We start from the raw sequence: 21380 nt of genomic DNA, 5'->3' as shown, positions 1-21380 counted from the left end.
GTGTGTATGTGTGTGTGTGTGTGTGTGTGTGTGTGTGTGTGTGTGTGTGTGTGAGTGTGTGAGTGTGTGTGTGTGTGTGTGTGTGTGTGTGTGTGTGTGTGTGTGAGTGTGTGAGTGTGTGTGTGTGTGTGTGTGTGTGTGTGTGTGTGTGTGTGTGTGTGTGTGTGTGTGTGTGTGTGTGTGTGTGTGTGTGTGTGTGTGTGTGTGTGTGTGGGTGTCGACCAGTCAGCCATGTGGAGTGGGGGTGTTCTTTGTGGGAGGCCGTGTGGTCCTGCCTGGAGAACAGGTTTCTATATATGTGTATAATTAGTGTAATATATGTAGAGCCGTTAGGAAAGTTGGATCAGTGAGAACGAACCTGTCTGTTCTGGATCACTGACGATCAACAGACTAAACAAAAACACCACAAAATGACATCGTTGGTCCTAAAAATATCACAGTTTGGCCTTAAATTACTAAAGATTGAAACCAGACCAACCTGTGGTCTGGTCTCTGGACTAATGTGGGCTACTATCTAGACCTCTGGGGGATCACAGACAGTCTCTGGTTCCTCCACATAGTCTGGTCTGGTCTCTGGACTTATGTGGGCTACTATCTAGACCTCTAGGGGACCACAGACAGTCTCTGGTTCCTCCACATAGTCTGGTCTGGTCTCTGGACTAATGTGAGCTACTATCTAGACCTCTGGGGGACCACAGACAGTCTCTGGTTCCTCCACATAGTCTGGTCTGGTCTCTGGACTAATGTGAGCTACTATCTAGACCTCTAGGGGACCACAGACCCTCTCTGGTTCCTCCACATAGTCTGGTCTGGTCTCTGGACTAATGTGAGCTACTATCTAGACCTCTAGGGGACCACAGACAGTCTCTGGTTCCTCCACATAGTCTGGTCTGGTCTCTGGACTAATGTGAGCTACTATCTAGACCTCTAGGGGACCACAGACAGTCTCTGGTTCCTCCACATAGTCTGGTCTGGTCTCTGGACTCATGTGAGCTACTATCTAGACCTCTAGGGGACCACAGACCCAGGAGACAACATCTGGGTCCTCCATTTAGGATTCAGGGACGTCAGGAGGACAGGAGGACCATCTCAACGCTGAGACGCTTTAGAGACACAGAGTCTCAGGAACTTCTCTCTTCACTTCAAATATTTAAACTCACACAAACACCACAACAACGGGAATGTTGGGTATTCGCCTCCGTTGCCGTCCGGCAGGAATTGGCGTCCGTTTGCGTCTCTGCGTTGACTTTGTGTGTAATTGAAGGTGAAAATGTGGCGTTTGGTGTGAACACAACACGACATCTTTACAGCCACGAAGAAACAAACGCTACGTCCTGATTAGAATCGGATTTCAGTCATGAACACGTTCAAATCTGGAGCAGCTGAGTTACTGAAGACATACTCACACTTCATCAGACCAGGTCTCAGTCTCTGCTGTCCCCCATGGTCCACCCTGCAGGAAGACATGCAAACACCAGGAAACATGAAGCCCAGCTCCTCAGTCAGAGACTGTTGTCCATCTGTCCTCACCTGAGAGTCCAGTCTGATGTCTGTCCATCTGTCCTCACCTGAGTGTCCAGTCTGATGTCTGTCCATCTGTCCTCACCTGAGAGTCCAGTCTGATGTCTGTCCATCTGTCCTCACCTGAGAGTCCAGTCTGATGTCTGTCCATCTGTCCTCACCTGAGTCCAGTCTGATGTCTGTCCATCTGTCCTCACCTGAGTCCAGTCTGATGTCTGTCCATCTGTCCTCACCTGAGAGTCCAGTCTGATGTCTGTCCACCTGTTCTCACCTGAGAGTGTCCAGTCTGATGTCTGTCCATCTGTCCTCACCTGAGAGAGTCCAGTCTGATGTCTGTCCATCTGTCCTCACCTGAGAGAGTCCAGTCTGATGTCTGTCCATCTGTCCTCACCTGAGAGTGTCCAGTCTGATGTCTGTCCATCTGTCTATCTGTCCTCTCCTGAGAGTGTCCAGTCTGATGTCTGTCCACCTGTCCTCACTTGAGAGTGTCCAGTCTGATGTCTGTCCACCTGTCCTCACCTGAGAGTGTCCAGTCTGATGTCTGTCCATCTGTCCTCACCTGAGAGTGTCCAGTCTGATGTCTGTCCATCTGTCCTCACCTGAGAGTGTCCAGTCTGATGTCTGTCCACCTGTCCTCACCTGAGAGTGTCCAGTCTCCAGTGTGGACCCTCCAGTCCAGCAGACAGCAGCTTGACTCCTGAGTCTCCTGGATGATTGTAGCTCAGGTCCAGCTGTCTCAGATAGGAGGGGTTGGAGTCCAGAGCTGAGGCCAGAGAAGAACAGCCGTCCTCTGTGATGAGACAACCTGACAGACTGAAGACACACACAGTTCTGTCACTTCTGGGGACTTTACATAGACTTATGTCCATTTGTCCACTTTTTAAAATGAGAAGAAGTGATATTTGTCTTTTGTTGTGTTGATGTTGTTCTGGGTGGGATAAGCGTGGCTGAGTGATGGACAGAGACGGACAGAGGAGGACGTTAAAAGAAAGACAAGAGACGAGCTGAAATGATTGAGAGAGAAATTGAAGCGTTAGAACTCAACTCAACTTTATTTATATAGCACTTTAAAACAACCGTAGTTGAAAACAGAGTGCTGTACAGAGACATAAAACAATGAAAACACTCAAATAAATAAAACAGACAGTAAAACAGGTGTTTCATTGTTTTTAAAAGCAATTAGAAACAATAAAACACTAAATCAAAGCAGGGCCATAAACACACTAAAACAGGAGTAAAGTCTCATGTGGAGTTGAAAGCCAGGGAGTAAAAATGGGTTTTAAGACTGGTTTTAAAAATGGACAGTGAGGAGGCTTGTCTAATGTGCAATGGTAGCTCGTTCCAGAGTTTTGGGGCAGCAGTGGAGAAAGCTCTGTCCCCTCTGAGCTTCCTTTTGGACCTCGGTACCTCCAGGAGCAGCAGGTCAGCTGACCTGAGGCACCGAGCAGGAGGGTAGGGTTGAAGGAGCTCAGAGAGGTAAGGGGGGGCGAGACCATTTAAAGACTTAAAAACAAATAAAAGAATCTTAAAATGGACTCTAAAATGCACAGGCAGCCAGTGGAGGGAGGCCAGGACTGGAGTTATGTGCTCCCTCTTACGCGCTCCAGTTAGGAGGCGAGCGGCTGCATTTTGCACCAGCTGGAGACGTGCGAGGGAGGACTGGCTGGCTCCACAATAAAGTGCATTACAGTAATCCAGCCCAGATGTTATGAAGGCCTGGATTACTGTCTCAAAGTGCTTTTGTGCAACGAAAGGCTTCACCTTTGCCAGCTGCCTGATCTGAAAGAAGCTGGACTTCAATACTGAACTAATTTGCCGATCCAATTTAAAATCACTGTCCATTTTAAAACCCAAGCTTGTGACTGTTGGCTTTCCATAGTCTGTCAAAGGGCCCAAGTCAATGGGCGAGGGTTCACGAGAGCTGCTGGGGCCAAACCATCACTTCTGTTTTATTTTGGTTCAAATTTAAACAGTTCAAGGCCATCCAGGCTTTGATGTCTTGGAGACATGACAGAAGGGGTGTGAGGGAGAAACCATTTGTTAGAAAGAGAAGAACAACAGTAGAAACAGTCTATGTGGTCTGTCTTCAGACCTGGTGTGCCAACAAAGACCTGGGCCCTCATTTATAAAACTGCGTAGGATCCTTACTAAAAGTGTACGTACGCCAAAAAGCCAAAGTTTGCGTGCGCCAAACAAAAATCTGATTTATAAAACTGTGCGCACGCAAGCTGTACGCAATGTTCCCTTTATAAATCACAGGATCACCTACAAGTGTGCGTACCTGAGTCCCGCCCTGTACACGCCCACATTTTACTATGTTAATGAGCCGGCATGCAATCGTTTCCGTGGGGTGAATCACGGCGACAGGTCAGGAAAAAGCAAAGAAACGTAACTTTTCAGAAACGGAGAAAGAGACACTTGTTGGGGAGGTGGAGGCCCGGACAATAATTTAATTTAGTGGCCACAGCAGCGGGATCACGAATAAAAAGACGCAGTGCGAAGGCAACACATTGCTGCTGCAGTCAACGGCGTCAGCTGGACGGAGCGGACGGTGATCTGAAGGTAAATGACATCTTTCTGCTCCTAACATGGATTTAATGTATTGCTAGAGTATTTGAGGAAGTTTGATTTTGATGTGACTTTGACGGGGATTGTGTCCGAAAAGGAGGGAGAAACAGACGCGACTGAGACCAGAGGGATAAGGGTGAACAGATTTTAAATTTTTATTGTATATAAAACAAAACGTTAAATAGTTTCTGTCCTTCCAGAGTCTGCAGCGTGTGGCGTAGAGGAGGGTGATGTGAGGAGGGTGATGTGAGGAGGGTGATGTGAGGAGGGTGACGGTGAGGAGGGTGATGTGAGGAGGGTGATGTGAGGAGGGTGACGGTGAGGAGGGTGATGTGAGGAGGGTGACGGTGAGGAGGGTGATGTGAGGAGGGTGATGTGAGGAGGGTGATGTGAGGAGGAATGGCACATCAAGCGGTCGGTGCTCACTGATGCCGTCCTGCAACTTCAGCGAGACACAATCACCGCCATCAACAACGTTGCAGATGAGCTACGGCAAACGCGCACTGTGATTAATAAAATACTACGTTTACAATGAACATTGATTGTTGTCTTCCTTATCTTACAAACGCAGCATAACATCCTCACGGATTCTTGCGCCCTGTTGATACCCCTCCAGTCGGGCAGGGGGCCGTGGCTTGGGCTCATCATGCTGGGGACTCTACCACCTTTGCCGGGTGGTAGATTCTGCCTCCTGAAGTTCGGTAAAGTTGCGCTCTCCACGCTCCACGACTGAGCGCGCACGAGCGTGCCACTCATTATAGTGCATTTCCTCTGCGCTCTGGTGGTTTAAAAACGAGGATAAGTGTAACAATTATACGATGGCTTAATGGCTGTATGTATGTGTGTTGATGATATATATAAATAAGGAGAATATTTAGTTATTCCCGCTGTGTTCTACAGGGATCTAATGGAAGGTATTTATACTGTATTACATGCATTTGGGCCGTCTCCTCCTCCTGCGGTGACAGCGCTGATTCAATATTTCAAAATGATTTTGATTTAAGATACAAGTCAGATTTTAAAAGAAGGTGTTAATATGAAAAAAACTATCACTCATTAAAAGCGTCAAAAACATTGCTGGAGTTCATCATGATAACGCAGATCTAACGTATGATATGGAGTGTAATTAAATGTGTGCGAGTCATCAAAAATATATAGTTCTTCTCACGTTTACTGCTGATTCCCTTCCAGTCTCCAGAATGTGCGTACCGGTACGCACGCCTCAGAGTTTGCTTACGGGTACGCACACTTTCCCCTCAAGTTTGGTTTTTATACATCACAACATTTGCGTGGAAAGTGGCGTACGCACGTTTCCAGCCCCGTTTTGTGCGTACGCAAGCTTTATAAATGAGGGCCCAGGTATTGATTTTAAACCATCTAGCAAAGAAAAAAGGCTGGAATTCAATAACATTTCAACAATGTTTATAGTTTTCATATTGAACTGGAGGAATTATGAATAACAAGGACTCTGATAATAACAGTAAAATACAAAACACAGCTTTGAAAATGTGCTTCTTAAGAGTCTCAGAACATATGAGGCATTCAGGTGTTCAACTGGAAGAAAAGAGTCTGTCTTGATTCAAAGCTCTGTTCTCACTGTCAGCGTTCCTCTTTGAGAGCAGCCGTGTGAACTTATCTATCGGCTCTAGATCTCACCCACCTGACTGACGTTTATCACCTCCACTCTCTGATCCATCTGTCAGCTGTCAGTGAGTCTCCTCAGTTGTCACCATGGAAACGTCACTCACAGAAACTCCAGTTTGCACAGATTTGATTAAGTTCAGAGTTAACGTTTCACCCCGTTGCATTACTGGGTAATTTAGTGTTTGTGAGTAGCAACCAGTGAGATGATTTAGCCTCCAACCATCTGAACCAGTGTAGTGATGCTAACGCTGCAGCAGTAAAATGGAAACGCTCCGTCATCATTTCATAATTCTCAATGATCTATCAGTTATGGGTCTGGGTCCAGATAGGACGGGGTCTGGGTCTGGATCTGGGCCAAGCTCCACCTCTTAGTGACCCTTGCTATAGAGGCTTTTACAGTCATTGTCATCATAAATGTGTGTGCACATGTTGGTGTTAAAATGGCGTTTTGTCTCCGCCGTGCAGACGAGTTAGAAGCTTTAAACTTTGAATTAAAACTGTCAGCAGCATCAAAATGTCTGCTTGGTTCATGTTCAGTTGTCAGAGTTGATATTCCAATCAGGCATCAACCTCTGGTTCAGAGAAGTGAAGTCAAGCCTGAAGGTCCTTAAAGCTGCATTCTCTCTGCTGGCCACTAGGGGGTGTTTTCATGAATAATATGTCTTCATTGCATCTGCATAGCTTTGAGTCTGCATGTGGGTCCTCCCTGCTGCTTCAGCCACCGTGACAAGAATATTAGTTCATTTCATATAAAACTCAATAAACTCAACTGTATAGAAAGTGGTTCAAACTGGCTCCACCTTGACAGCAGAGACAGTCTGGTGTTGGAGTTCAGGCTCACATGTTCATGGAGTGACGTTCACAAACGTAGACTGACGTTTGCAACAGCATTTATAAACACCAGGTGGATTTATAAAACTATTAAAACATGGAACGGCAGGGAAAAGAGAAACAAGAGGTTTGTTTTGTTCTTTTGCTGGCAAGTCGTTAGCAGCAGAAACAGTATTTCATCACCATGTTAACAGATTAGTAGCAAACGTGTCTTTTTAGGAATACGTGAATATAAATAACTGAATATTTGGTGCATGTAAACGCATCATTGAAAGCTTCATAGGTAAACTTCTCAAAGTAGTTGAATCTGACCTGAGAGTTTCCAGTCGACAGTGTGGACTCTCCAGACCAGCAGACAGCAGCTTCACTCCTGAATCCTGCAGGTCGTTGGTACTCAGGTCCAGGTCTCTTAGACTGGAGGACTGGGAGCTGAGAACTGAGGACAGACCTTCACAGCTTCTCTCTGAGAGCTTACAGCCACTGAGTCTGAAGAGGAATCAGAAATTAGTGATGAAACAATTACAAACAACTGTTCATCCCCTCAGGTTCTAACTGACATTATTATCCTAATGAAGTTAAATGATGTTTAACATGTTTGTTCATCAGGTTATTGTTGCAGCTGGGTGGCGTATTAGGCTCCATGGTGAGGTTAACGTCACACTGTGCCATCTGTTTATTTCTGTCTGAGTCTTCTTTCAAGACTCTCACTGACTCCGTTTCACCAATCAAACGCAGCCAGGCAGTCACATGACGGCACACAAACTCTCCACGCCCGGTTATAGATAGAACTCTTTTAACGTGTTTTAATTCTAAATCCTTGTCATTCAGAGACAAATGTGCATAAATATGCAAGTGTATGTGCAATCATTTATGGAGGAGTCACAATATACCGCCCACTTTTTGAAATCCCCCGACTTTTACCGTCTAAAGTCAGTGAATCTGTCGATCCTATTTAAGTTTCACTTTCAGTTGTGAATCAGTTCCTTTCTGAATGTTTCTGATGTGAGATTCTGTTTGTAGCTGCTCATCACGCAGATTCTTGTGGGTCGAGTCATTCTTATGTCGACAAAACTCAGAGAAAAGTTACAATAAATGTCTTCAACATGACTATCCATCACTGTGTGTGTGTGTGTGTGTGTGTGTGTGTGTGTGTGTGTGTGTATATGTGTGTGTGTGTATGTGTGTGTGTGTGTGTGTGTGTGTGTGTGTGAGTGTGTGTGTGTGTGTGTGTGTGTGTGTGTGTATCTGTGTGTGTGTGTGTGTGTGTGTGTGTGTATATGTGTGTGTGTGTGTGTATGTGTATATGTGTGTGTGTGTATGTGTGTGTGTGTGTGTGTGTGTGTGTGTGTGTGTATGTGTGTGTGTGTGTGTGTGTGTGTGTGTGTGTATGTGTGTGTGTGTGTGTGTGTGTGCGTGTGTGTGTGTGTATGTGTGTGTGTGTGTGTGTGTGTGTGTGTGTGTGTGTATGTGTGTGTGTGTGTGTGTGTGTGTGTGTGTGTGTGTGTGTGTGTGTGTGTGTGTGAGAGTGTGTGTGTATCTGTGTGTGTGAGAGTGTGTGTGTATCTGTGTGTGTGTGTGTGTGTGTGTGTGTGTGTGTGTGTGTGTGTGTGTGTGTGTGTGTGTGTGTGTGTGTGTGTGTGTGAGTGTGTGTGTATCTGTGTGTGTGTGTGTGTGTGTGTGTGTCTGTGTGTGTGTGTGTGTGAGAGTGTGTGTGTATCTGTGTGTGTGTGTGTGTGTGTGTGTGTGTGTGTGTGTGTGTGTGTGTGTGTGTGTGTGTGAGAGTGTGTGTGTATCTGTGTGTGTGTGTGTGTGTGTGTGTGTGTGTGTCTGTGTGTGTGTGTGTGTGTGTGTGAGAGTGTGTGTGTATCTGTGTGTGTGTGTGTGTGTGTGTGTGTGTGTGTGTATCTGTGTGTGTGTGTGTGTGTGTGTGTGTGTATGTGTGTGTGTGTGTGTGTGTGTGTGTGTGTGTGTGAGCTGTGTTGTTTCTTTTCTTTCAGCTGAGGTAACAAACGCTTCATGTTAGAGAAAGCATTGGTTTTTATGTAACTGGGGGGGTTAGCTGCCCTTCCAACGTCTATGCCTCCTGGTAGTCTCTCAGATCACCAGGTGCGGGGCCACAATAATCAGAATTTACTCAGAAGTTACTCAGTACTCGAGTAGTTTTTTCACTAAATACTTTCTTACCTTTACTCTTCAGTAACTATTTGGAACTACTTTTTACTTCTTTACCTTTTGCAGTTTGGAAAACCAATCAAATGGTTCAGAATGCAGATAGAACCTTGTAATTCCAAGATGGTTTGTTGTTTTCTGAATATAAAAACTATATTTACAGAGCTTTGCTGGAGGCTTGGACCACCGGCAGCAGCCTCAGAAGAGCCTCCTCTGAAGCAGAGTATTCCTTCAGGTCAAACACGTCCAGATGTTTATCTGATGACAGTAAGATGAAGACCAGAGCTGACCACTGACCAGGAGACAGTTTACGGGAGGAGAGACGTCCTGAAGTCAGATACTGTTGGATCTCCTCCACCAGAGAACGATCATTCAGTTCATTCAGACAGTGGAACAGATTGATGCTTCTCTCTGGAGACAGATCCTCATCAAGCTTCTTCTTGATGTACTGGACTGTTTCCTGATTGGTCTGTGAGCTACTTCCTGTCTGTGTCAGCAGACCTCGTAGGTGTTTCTGATTGGTCTGTGAGCTACTTCCTGTCTGTGTCAGCAGACCTCGTAGGTGTTTCTGATTGGTCTCTAGTGACAGACCCAGAAGGAAGCGGAGGAACAGGTCCAGGTGTCCGTTTGGACTCTGTAAAGCCTTGTCCACAGCTCTCTGGTGCAGATGTGTTAGTTTAGGTTTGTTTATGGAGACTTTAGACCACCAGGAGGTTGTTGGTTCTTCTGCCATCAGATTGACACCAGACTTGATGAAGGTCAGATGGACATGAAGAGCAGCCAGAAACTCCTGAACACTCAGATGGACGAAGCAGAACACCTGGTCCTGGTACAGTCCTCCCTCCTCTCTGAAGACCTGTGTGAACACTCCTGAGTACACTGAGGCTGCTTTGATATCGATGCCACACTCTTTCAGGTCTGGTTCATAGAAGATCAGGTTTCCTTTCTGCAGCTGCTCAAAAGCCAGTTTTCCCAGAGACTCAATCATCTTCCCGGTCTCTGGACTCCAGTGTGGATCCGTCTCAGCTCCTCCATCATACTTGACGTTCTTCAGTTTGGACTGAACCACCAGGAAGTGGATGTACATGTCGGTCAGGGTCTTGGGCAGCTCCCCTCCCTCCCTGGTCTTCAACACGTCCTCCAGAACTGTAGCAGTGATCCAGCAGAAGACCGGGATGTGGCACATGATGTGGAGGCTTCGTGAGGTCTTGATGTGGGCCATGATCCTGTTGGCCTGCTCCTCATCTCTGAACCTCTTCCTGAAGTAGTCCTCCTTCTGTGGGTCAGTGAACCCTCTGACCTCTGTCACCATGTCAACACACCCAGGAGGGATCTGATTGGCTGCTGCAGGTCTTGTGGTTATCCAGAGGCGAGCAGAGGGAAGCAGTTTCCCCCTGATGAGGTTTGTCAGCAGGACTTGGACTGAGGTGGACTCTGTAACATCAGTCAGGATCTCGTTGTTGTGGAAGTCCAGAGGAAGTCGACACTCGTCCAGACCGTCAAAGATGAACACAACCTGGAACCCTTCAAACCTGCAGATTCCTGCTTCTTTGGTTCCAGGGAAGAAGTGATGAAGGAGTTCCACCAAGCTGAACTTCTTCTCTTTCAGCAGGTTCAGCTCTCTGAAAGTGAATGGAAACGTGAACCGTATGTCCTGGTTGGCTTTGTCTTCAGCCCAGTCCAGAGTGAACTTCTGTGTTAACACTGTTTTCCCGATGCCAGCCACTCCCTTTGTCATCACTGTTCTGATTGGTTCATCCCTTCCAGGTGAGCCTTTAAAGATGTCTTCTTGTCTGATGGTCGTTTCTGGTCTGTCTGGTTTCCTGGATGCCGTTTCAATCTGTCTGACCTCATGTTCCTCATTGACCTCTGCAGTCCCTCCCTCTGTGACGTGGAGCTCCGTGTAGACCTGATTCAGGAGGGTTGGGTTTCCGGCTTTAGTGATGCCCTCAAACAAAGACTGGAACTTCTTCTTGAGGTTAGACTTGAGTTTACGTTGGTACACTGCACCAGCGGTTCCTGGATAAACAACAAAGGAACCCAGTTAGTGGATCCTACAGACCCTTTTACAGTCTATGAACAAGCCATGTGTTAGAGACATGTATTCCTATAGTCCTCAGTATGAGTGACTTCATGAGCTTCTTTCATGATTAAATCATAACTATTGGACACAAATCAATCAGGTGCACCTGATGAAGCCAACAGAAGTCAAATAAAAGACATTTACAAGACAAACAGAACTGGAAGGATATATAACCCTTTGAACTGCAGCTGTTAAGCTCAGTGAGTCAGTCTAGAAATAAAGAGACTCTTGTATCGCCTCAATGTGCCGTTTTGGTTTTGAAAGGAAAATTCACCAGAATGAGATTTTTAAGGCAACAAAAAAGAAACACTGACCTCTGGTGGCGTCTGCTGGTCACTACAACACATCACAATACAGCATCATAGAAAGAGACGGTATTGATGACGGTGTTGAAAATAGTACCGTTGGGATTTCTAAATATCCTGGTAGACCGTAATCCTCCACGCTGAGACGCCACCATTGAAAACATGGAGGTGTCCTCGTAGAAGCCTGTTTTAAATACATTTTTGTTTTCATCTACCAACACTGGAGTTATACGAGCTGAAAGTCACCAGTTAACACGGTCACCGGGTGAAGTGAAACACCTGTTCCTCTGAAACGGTCGTGATCCTGTCTGAACTCTGTAGAACTTGAATCTGTTGGAATATCGATTCTGACATCCGAACACGTAACAAGCAGACATTTAGATGCTACTAACAGTTTAAATTCACTGTTTAAAGCTTCTAACTCGTCTGGATGGTTGAAGCAAAGCAACATAAACGTTGACATCATGCGTACACATAATAATGATGATGTCAGCTGTAATCAGGTCTGTAGACAACCAGAGAACCTAAACATTGAAGTTGTGTGCAGCCTATTAGGAGAAATATGAAGTTCTTCATGTTGAATCCTTCTCTTCTTTCCACCATGTTAAATCTGTTAAAATCCTCTTACTGATCTGCAGACGGTCAGCCAGCTCCTCCTGCTTCATCCTCCTCAGGAAGTGCACTGTGATCTTCCGAAACGCCTCTCTGCTCCTCCACAACTCCTCGTCCTCACTCTCCAAGCATTCTGGGTAATCTGGACTCAAGACCTTCTGGATCTTCTTCAGCTCGTTCTTCACAAAAGTGCCGATGTTCTCCTCCAGCAGCTGGAACAGAAGGATAAACTGAACATGAACTCTAAAGAACCCAACATGGGATTCATGTGTGGGTCTGAGCAGCATGGAGACCACTAGAACCAGTTCAGCATTGAGTCTGTAGTTGATGTGGTTAATAGTGAAAGGAGAGCTTGTACATGTACTCACCATAAATATGGAGTCCAGGTCTGTTTGATGCTGCTGGGTCAACGGAACCTCTGAGATCTGCTGAACTCTGTGGAGAAAACCAAGTTAAGAGTCACTAAACCACAGACTGGAGATCAGAAGTGGACGTCGTCATGGTGACAACGCCTGTTGGTTTGTGGACTACGGTTTTGAAGCCTCGGATTCTGCACAAAGGGTGGATCTGATGAACACAAGCGGTAGAGCGGAACCCAGAGCAGCAACCTTACTGGATCTGGATCCATCTGGATTCTGGTGTGAAGCTGCTAACAAAGTTAGCTTCATAATTCAAGGTCAACTTTACAGCTAAGTGTTTAAGTCATCTTAGTAGCTAACTGCATTGGTAGTGTGGTAGCGACCTGTCAATCAGCAGGTAAGCCCCGCCCCCTAAAGCATCCCCTGCTTCCTGGTCTGGTGGACTCTAAATGGACCATAATGTACTAAATGAACATCATGCTGGATTGAAGAAGACTTGAAACTAGAGATTGAGACCATAAACTCATGTTTACAATGTTTACTGAGATAATACATCAAGAGAGAAGTAGGACCATTTTCTCATAGACTTCTATACAACCAGAGAGGAGTCGCCCCCTGGTGGCCAGCAGAGAGAAGTAGGACCATTTTCTCATAGACTTCTATACAACCAGAGAGGAGTCGCCCCCTGGTGGCCAGCAGAGAGAAGTAGGACCATTTTCTCATAGACTTCTATACAACCAGAGAGGAGTCGCCCCCTGGTGGCCAGCAGAGAGAAGTAGGACCATTTTCTCATAGACTTCTATACAACCAGAGAGGAGTCGCCCCCTGGTGGCCAGCAGAGAGAAGTAGGACCATTTTCTCATAGACTTCTATACAACCAGAGAGATTGACAGTTTAAGGCACTTCAGCTTTGGCTTCACTTTACAGAACTGGTCAGCTCTGATGTAAACCCACTTTAGCATATATTAGCTTAGCTTAGCTTGCAGTAGCTGTCACGTTAGCCAATTTAGCTTCTCACTGACTCTTAACTTTTCTCTGGCTGGTCTAGACCTGATTCATCCTCTAAGGAGGGTTCAGGTTCAGTTCTTACCTTCCATCATCAGCTTGGTCAGCTTTAAATCCAATATTGCGGGGCATAGACCAGTCACTCTTCATGGACACACAGCTGGGTCCAGGTCCAGGGGGGTCTGGTCTCTGCTGCTGCATCCTGATATATTAAATACAATATCAGATTCTAACTAGTTGAGCTTCATGAATCAGTTGGCTCTGTTTATCTTTATATTGATGAGTCTTGCTCTAAGAGTTGATGCTTGTGTCAGAATCAATACTATAAATGGATCTGGGTCACATTAGACCACGTTGTGGACCCGTGAACACCCGTCTTAGTGCTGGACTCAGCGTTTTGCTAGCATAATGTTAGCTTTGTGGTTTGTAGCTGTGCCTAAGAGTTCTATGAGCTGAGCGGACTAGAAATATCTCCCGTTGCCAAGTCGTATCTAAGGTCCGTCCTATTAACGGGAGCAGTGGACAATGTTTCCGTTGCATTAGAACCTTATGGGGTGACAATGATGTGGAAACGGAGTTATGACTCATGAAACAACTTTACATTTTGGTTGCAAAATCTCCACTGGGCGTCTGATGGTTCTGTCCTTCACGTAGTCCATTACCTCCTGATAATAGACACCTCCTCATGCATTATCAGTTACGTTAAAACCTATAATAAGAGTCTGGTGGATATAAAGAGTCTTACTTAATACTCTACAACCTCCCTTGAGTGAGAGGAAGACGATGCTCGAGTTTGGTGTTAGTTTGGAGTCTTTCTGTTCTTAGCTTAGCTTAGCCTGGCCGCTACTCTTCTATGTCATTAACTCTTTACTTTTCCCGTCTATGAGTCTTTTCTTTCAAGAGGTTTTCTCCTCATTGTCTCTTTAAGGTTGGATTGTTTATTTCATATTCTGTAGTTTAATCCCAGGTAAAAAGGATTTAATTGGTCCTTTCTGTTCGAGCTTCAGGGAAACAAGAGACTGTCTGTCACTCATCGTGGTTCAGAAGACAGAACGGGTTGCAGGATTCAGGGCTGGTGGACTCTGAGTTACTGATTAAGGTGCTGGTCTAGACCTGATTCATCCTCTAATGAGAGTTCAGGTTCAGTTCTTACCTTCCATCAGCAGCTTGGTCACCTTTAAAGTTCATAAAGTCAGGCATAGACCGGTCACTCTTCATGGACACACAGCTGGGTCCAGGTCCAGGTCCAGGTCCAGGTCCAGGGGAGTCTGGTCTCTGCTGCTGCATCCTGATACAATAAATAGAATTTAAGAAATACTTTTACTATGATATTATCCCAATACAATATGATCATGATACATAGGTCACGATATGGAGGAAACCCCCCTTCCTATCTGCAATGTCATGAGTGGTGCAAATAAACATAAAACCATCCTGCTGTCAAACTAAGTAGTGTGAGGGGCAAGTTGCATTGTGGGAGATGTTTGGCAGTTCAGACCATCACATTATTCATTCAGCAAATGTTTCATGTGTGTAAATTACAAACCACTCAGGTGGAAGATTCCATCAGCTGTTGTGAGTTATTGTTGATCCACACTGTGTTTTTTTTCAGACCAACAGAGAAAAGATCTGAATTTCCAGTTAAACTTTCATTCCTTTCATATCAATATTTGAAGCTGATCAGCTGAAGTGTCAGCAGGTTACAGCGTCAGGTCCAGGTGTGTGTCAGCTTAATATTTAATCTGAATATTTATTTGACTTATCATCAAACTTTACTGCTTCTTCTTCTCAGACAACTAACCGTATTGAAGGCAATTAAAGCTTCTGGTCTCAGTGATTGTTCACCAAAGTGAAAACAAATGGATTCAACAGGAGAGTCGACACTAGATTCAGATCATCCCCGACATGGACTACAAAGGTCTGGACCAAGACCTGGGCCCTCATTTATAAAACTGTGCCATCAAGGTTCCAAGATGGCCACGAGCAGCAAAAAGCCAGCGTCTCTGCGCTCTCAAGCTAATAAAGAGGATAAAGAGGATGACTCTAATAAACATGAAGACATCCTACAAGCGATTGAGACAATGGAAAACAGAATCTCCAATAATATTAAAAGTTTGGAGGAGACGATCGCCGAAAAAGTTGCGGCTGCTGTTCGGGAAAAAATGGAGATAATCCGACAAGAATTCAAGGAGGATATTGTGGATCTTTACTGTCGTGTTAACAACCTGGAGGCGACCGTGAAGGATAACCCCCTTTTTGACCCTCAGTTCAGCTCAGAGGTGGGTGATTTTAGTGCACGTTTGAAAGTGTTGGAAGACGCCGCGGCTGCTACACCGGGCCCGAGCGCACCTGGAGTGAGGAGCAGTGATTTAGCGCTCAACGTGGTGATCAGAAATCTTCCACACAGAGTGAATGAAGTCACGCTGAACTCCGTGAACTGTTTAATTAAAGACGGACTTAAAATCAAAGACATTGAGTGCGTGTCCGCGGAAAGGAAACAGTCACGTAACAACAAACCGGGGGTTATAATCGCCAAGTTTGGTTGTCATGAACACAAGAAATCTGTAATGAGCAAAAAAGCAACATTACAGAAACATTCGGAGTACAAGAAGGTGTATATTAATCATGACATTGCCTTTGAACAGCGGGCTATTGAGTCCAGCTTCCATGCGATTTTAAAGGAAATCGGCACGGACAAACTCGCTGTCCGAGGCGGGCGTGTAGTTAACACGTCGGTCTGGTCAACACGCAGTAACACCGCAGCGGGGGGAGCAGCCCAGCGCTAGGTTTCATGCGGGTTTTGGAATGTACAAAGCTGGAACATCGATACATCATCAGAAAACAATAAAACACGTTCACAGTGTATTAAGCATCTGGGCTTGGATCTAATGGGAGTGGCAGAAACTCATCTGACTGGTGTGCAAGCTGCATCTGTTGCTGGATACAGGTGGTTTGGGCAGAACAGAACTAGACTGCATCATCGCGCTCGCTCTGGATCAGGGGGAGTGGGACTTTTTATTAGTGACAGAATGTGTACGGACTACAACTGTGAAATCCTTGATGACTCTGTGGAAGGTATATTATGGCTGAAGCTGACTGCTAAGCCCCACCTCAGTATAAACCATGTGTTTTCTGTTGCTGTTTGCTATTTACCACCAGCTAATTCCAGCAGGCAGGTTGATGCAGCAGACTTTTATGAGACCCTTCTTTCAAATGTATTTAGATTTCAGAAACTTGGTCCCTTTTGCATTATGGGTGATTTCAACAGCCGTTGTGCAAATGTACAGGATTATATTGAGGGGGTGGATGCAGTAGAAGAACGAAATATAGTGGATACAGTATCTAACTCTTATGGGGAATTATTTATTCAGTTTCTTATCAGTGCAAATTGTTGTATTTTAAACGGGAGGAATTACCTCAATAATGATTTTACATGTGTATCATCAAAAGGGTTATCAGTTGTTGATTATATAATAGTGCCTTATGAAATTTTGCACTGGTTTAGTGAATTTAGTGTAAATAGGAGTGAGGACCTCTTCACAGAGGCGGGCTGTGTCTCCACTATTGACACATCCAGAACTATTCCTGACCACTCTTGCCTTACATGCTCTATGGTTCTCCCTGCTGGACTAATATCTCCTTCCATGTGTACCACCCAGAGGAATGAGGATATGGTCTCATTCACTGTTTTTGATCTACCCAGCATTCCTGATCATTTTCTATCAAGTGCCTCATGTCAAACAGCACTGAGGGACTGTGCAGCACAGTTGGGGGATGTCACCGCTTGCCAGCTTGCCGTGGATGCTGTGTATACACAGTTCTGTGAAATTTTGAAAAAGGAGATGCAAGATCAGATCCCTCACAGAGATGTTGTTATTCAACATGGCTGTTCTAACAAAAAGAGGAGGAGTAAAAAAGTTAGGTGGACAGATCATCACTCCTCACTATGGAAGGCTTTATGCTCAGCGGAGAAGGAATGGATACTGTGCCCCCCTGGTCCAGCTAAGGCGCAGGCTAAAGCTGTAATGAAGGACATTCAGAAGCAGTTTGATCGTTCAGTCCAAGCTGCTAAAAGACGATACTGGAGATTACAGCAGGAAAACATCCAAGAACTAGTGAGTAACGACCCAAGGACCTTCTGGCAGCAGGTTAACCAGCTTGGTGTTGGCAGTGAACGCCGCCCAGAGATTCCCTGGGAGGTACTGAGGCCTGATGGGACTGTACAGACTGATAAATATGCTGTTTTAGAGACCTGGAGGTGTGAGTTTGCCGGTCTGTTTCAATCTAATAACCATTGTGACTCTTGTATCAGAGGTAGAGTTACTGCATATGCACATAACCAGGGCTCCTTCATGAATCAGCAAATTACAGAGCATGAAATCATAAAAGCTCTACAAGCAGCTAAAAAGGGTAAAGCTTATGGATATGACGGGGTGCCAGTTGATGTATTGAAAAATGGTAACACACTGAATATTTTAAATAGGCTCTTTAATTATTGTTTTTCAAATGGTGTGGTACCAGAGTTTTGGAAATATGGTATTATTAACCCCATCCCCAAAGCTGGGGGAAAAGACAACAGAATACCTCTAAACTATCGGGGAATCACTTTGACATCTTCTGTGTATAAACTGTTCTGTTCTGTGCTGTATAATCGTGTTGCCGAATGGGCAGAAGCTAACGATATTATAGCAGACGAGCAAAACGGGTTTAGAAAGAAACGGAGCTGCCTTGACCATATTGCTACTTTAACTACAATCATAGACACAAGGAAAAAGTTGAAGAAAGCTACTTTTTGTTCTTTTATAGATTTTTCTAAAGCTTTTGATCACATAGACCGAAACATGCTCTGGAATAAGTTGTCCGCATTAGGCCTACATGGCAACATGTTGAATTGTCTCATTGCTTTGTATGAAAATGTCAAATGTTGTGTTCGAGTTAATGGACGTCTCACAGATTGGTTTCCAGTTGATATTGGAGTTAAACAAGGATGTATTCTATCTCCTATTCTGTTTGCCATGTATATAAACGATCTGTCTCTAGCAATTAAGGCCTTAGATAAAGGTGTCTCTATTGGTAACGAAAAAATATCCATTCTGTTATATGCAGATGACATTGTTTTGATTTCTGAAACTGAGGAGGGGCTTCAGGAGATGCTTAATTTTGTTCATAGTTGGTGTCAGGACTGGAAATTGAATGTAAATCCTGATAAAACCAAGGTGGTGCACTTTAGAAATCCATCAATGCCCCTGTCTGAGTTTAGTTTCTCCTGCGGCTCGTTTACTTTGGCAACAGCTAAAGAGTATAAATATCTGGGTTTGATGTTAACAGAATTTCTAGATTATAATGAAACTGTCAAGAATGTAGCAATGCATGCGAATAGAGCCCTAGGTGCAATCATAGCTAAGTGTAAATGTATGGGTGGTTTTCCTTTTAAATGCTATACTAAATTGTTTGAATCCTTGGTCCTGCCTATTTTGACCTATGCTGCTGCTGTCTGGGGATACAAAAGTTATTCTCCTATTAATGCTGTGTTTAATAGAGCATGTAGATTCTATCTAGGTGTGGGTAAATACACCCCAAATGCTGCTATACAAGGTGACATGGGCTGGAAAACCCCATGGCAACATCAGTGGTCCTGTATTTTTAAAAACTGGCAAAGACTCTGTGGAATGTCTGACAGTCGATTATGTAAACGTGTTTTTCAGTGGGCGGCTCATTTGACAAATGTAAAAAATTATATGCAAACGGTAAAAACCTTTTTCAGTACTATGAATTTACCTCATCTTGCTTGTACAGATATGGTTTATTCTAGTAACGACCTTAAATGTTTTGATGTGGCTGTGTCAAAGGCAGATGAGGACTCATGGCTACAGTTAATAAATAAACCAGAAGGGAATAAATTACGCACCTACTGCCTATTTAAGGGTACATTTGAGACAGAGCATTATGTAAAGAATATACTTTCAAGACAACATAGAAGTTCCCTTGCTAAATTTAGATGTGGAGTCGCTCCTTTAGCGATAGAAACCGGTAGATACACAAACACCCCATTGGAGAGACGTTACTGTATTTTATGTGATTCTGGCTCCATTGAATCAGAAGCCCATGTTCTTTTGCACTGTGTTACTTATACGGACATTCGTGCTGATCTATTTAGTACACTTTCGAAGTTTTATTTTAATTTTAAGGATTTTGATGATATTAATAAATTGTGTGTCATTTTAGCTGGTAAACATTGTATTAATGAATGTGCCAAAGCCTGCCACCTCATCCTCAATAGAAGACTGTCTCTTATGAGTTCCAGTTCATAAAATAATTGTTTTGCTTTGGTTTTTTTTTTTTTTTTTTTTTTTTTTTTTCGTTTGTTTTGTTTGTATGGTACTATAATGTGCGTTTCTATTCATGTTTTTATTAGTTGGTGTCTCACAACTCTCTTTTTCAGTGGTCCCCAACACTTTTAATTTTGTCAAGGGGGAACGGGTCATTTTGTAATCAATACTGTATTTTTATATTGTCTCTGGATTTTTATTGTGTGTTGTGGAGTGACACCGAAATAAAGCTTATCTATCTATCTATCTATCTATCTTTATAAAACTGTGCGTAGGATCCTAACTAAAAGTGTACGTACGCCAAAAAGCCAAAGTTTGCGTGCACCAAAAAAAAATCAGATTTATAAAACTGTGCGCACGCAAACCCACGTGAGGAGGGTGATGTGAGGAGGGTGATGTGAGGAGGGTGACGGTGAGGAGGGTGATGTGAGGAGGGTGACGTGAGGAGGGTGACGTGAGGAGGGTGATGTGAGGAGGGTGACGTGAGGAGGGTGATGTGAGGAGGGTGACGGTGAGGAGGGTGACGGTGAGGAGGGTGATGTGAGGAGGGTGACGGTGAGGAGGGTGATGTGAGGAGGGTGACGGTGAGGAGGGTGATGTGAGGAGGGTGATGTGAGGAGGGTGATGTGAGGAGGGTGACGGTGAGGAGGGTGATGTGAGGAGGGTGACGTGAGGAGGGTGATGTGAGGAGGGTGATGTGAGGAGGGTGACGGTGAGGAGGGTGACGGTGAGGAGGGTGACGGTGAGGAGGGTGATGTGAGGAGGGTGATGTGAGGAGGGTGACGGTGAGGAGGGTGACGGTGAGGAGGGTGACGGTGAGGAGGGTGATGTGAGGAGGGTGATGTGAGGAGGGTGACGGTGAGGAGGGTGATGTGAGGAGGGTGACGGTGAGGAGGGTGACGGTGAGGAGGGTGATGTGAGGAGGGTGATGTGAGGAGGGTGATGTGAGGAGGGTGACGGTGAGGAGGGTGATGTGAGGAGGGTGATGTGAGGAGGGTGATGTGAGGAGGGTGATGTGAGGAGGGTGACCGTGAGGAGGGTGATGTGAGGAGGGTGATGTGAGGAGGGTGACGGTGAGGAGGGTGACGGTGAGGAGGGTGATGTGAGGAGGGTGACGGTGAGGAGGGTGATGTGAGGAGGGTGACGGTGAGGAGGGTGATGTGAGGAGGGTGACGGTGAGGAGGGTGACGTGAGGAGGGTGACGTGAGGAGGGTGATGTGAGGAGGGTGACGGTGAGGAGGGTGATGTGAGGAGGGTGACGGTGAGGAGGGTGACGGTGAGGAGGGTGATGTGAGGAGCGTGACGGTGAGGAGGGTGATGTGAGGAGGGTGACGGTGAGGAGGGTGACGGTGAGGAGGGTGATGTGAGGAGGGTGACGGTGAGGAGGGTGATGTGAGGAGGGTGACGGTGAGGAGGGTGATGGTGAGGAGGGTGATGTGAGGAGGGTGACGGTGAGGAGGGTGACGTGAGGAGCGTGACGGTGAGGAGGGTGATGTGAGGAGGGTGACGGTGAGGAGGGTGACGGTGAGGAGGGTGATGTGAGGAGGGTGACGGTGAGGAGGGTGACGGTGAGGAGGGTGACGGTGAGGAGGGTGATGTGAGGAGGGTGACGGTGAAGAGGGTGACGGTGAGGAGGGTGACGGTGAGGAGGGTGACGTGAGGAGGGTGATGTGAGGAGGGTGACGTGAGGAGGGTGACGGTGAGGAGGGTGACGGTGAGGAGGGTGACGGTGAGGAGGGTGACGTGAGGAGGGTGATGTGAGGAGGGTGACGTGAGGAGGGTGACGTGAGGAGGGTGACGGTGAGGAGGGTGACGGTGAGGAGGGTGACGGTGAGGAGGGTGACGTGAGGAGGGTGATGTGAGGAGGGTGACGTGAGGAGGGTGACGGTGAGGAGGGTGACGTGAGGAGGGTGATGTGAGGAGGGTGACGTGAGGAGGGTGACGGTGAGGAGGG

General features: G+C 45.7%; 1 protein-coding gene across 5 annotated transcripts in view; it reads right to left on the bottom strand.

The window, feature by feature from the left end:
• The window catches only part of LOC311008804 (uncharacterized protein), a 248110-nt gene that overhangs the window by 2510 nt on the left and 224220 nt on the right, over positions 1–21380 (bottom strand). For all 5 annotated transcript variants that reach the window (XM_084002701.1, XM_084002702.1, XM_084002703.1 and 2 more), the window contains 8 exons: positions 14251–14385; positions 13183–13299; positions 12102–12168; positions 11750–11945; positions 8895–10752; positions 6877–7050; positions 2161–2334; positions 1407–1453 (listed from right to left, as the gene is read on the bottom strand). In XM_084002701.1, the coding sequence (XP_083858827.1) occupies positions 1407–1453; positions 2161–2334; positions 6877–7050; positions 8895–10752; positions 11750–11945; positions 12102–12168; positions 13183–13299; positions 14251–14385 (2768 nt within the window). The remainder of the gene's footprint in view (positions 1–1406; positions 1454–2160; positions 2335–6876; positions 7051–8894; positions 10753–11749; positions 11946–12101; positions 12169–13182; positions 13300–14250; positions 14386–21380) is intronic.

Source organism: Eutrigla gurnardus (genome assembly GCF_963514095.1).
Source record: "Eutrigla gurnardus genome assembly, chromosome: 23".
In the NCBI taxonomy this organism is placed as follows: domain Eukaryota; kingdom Metazoa; phylum Chordata; class Actinopteri; order Perciformes; family Triglidae; genus Eutrigla; species Eutrigla gurnardus.
The sequence above is the reverse complement of the archived record's forward strand: the minus strand, read 5'-3'. Positions and strand labels throughout refer to the sequence as shown.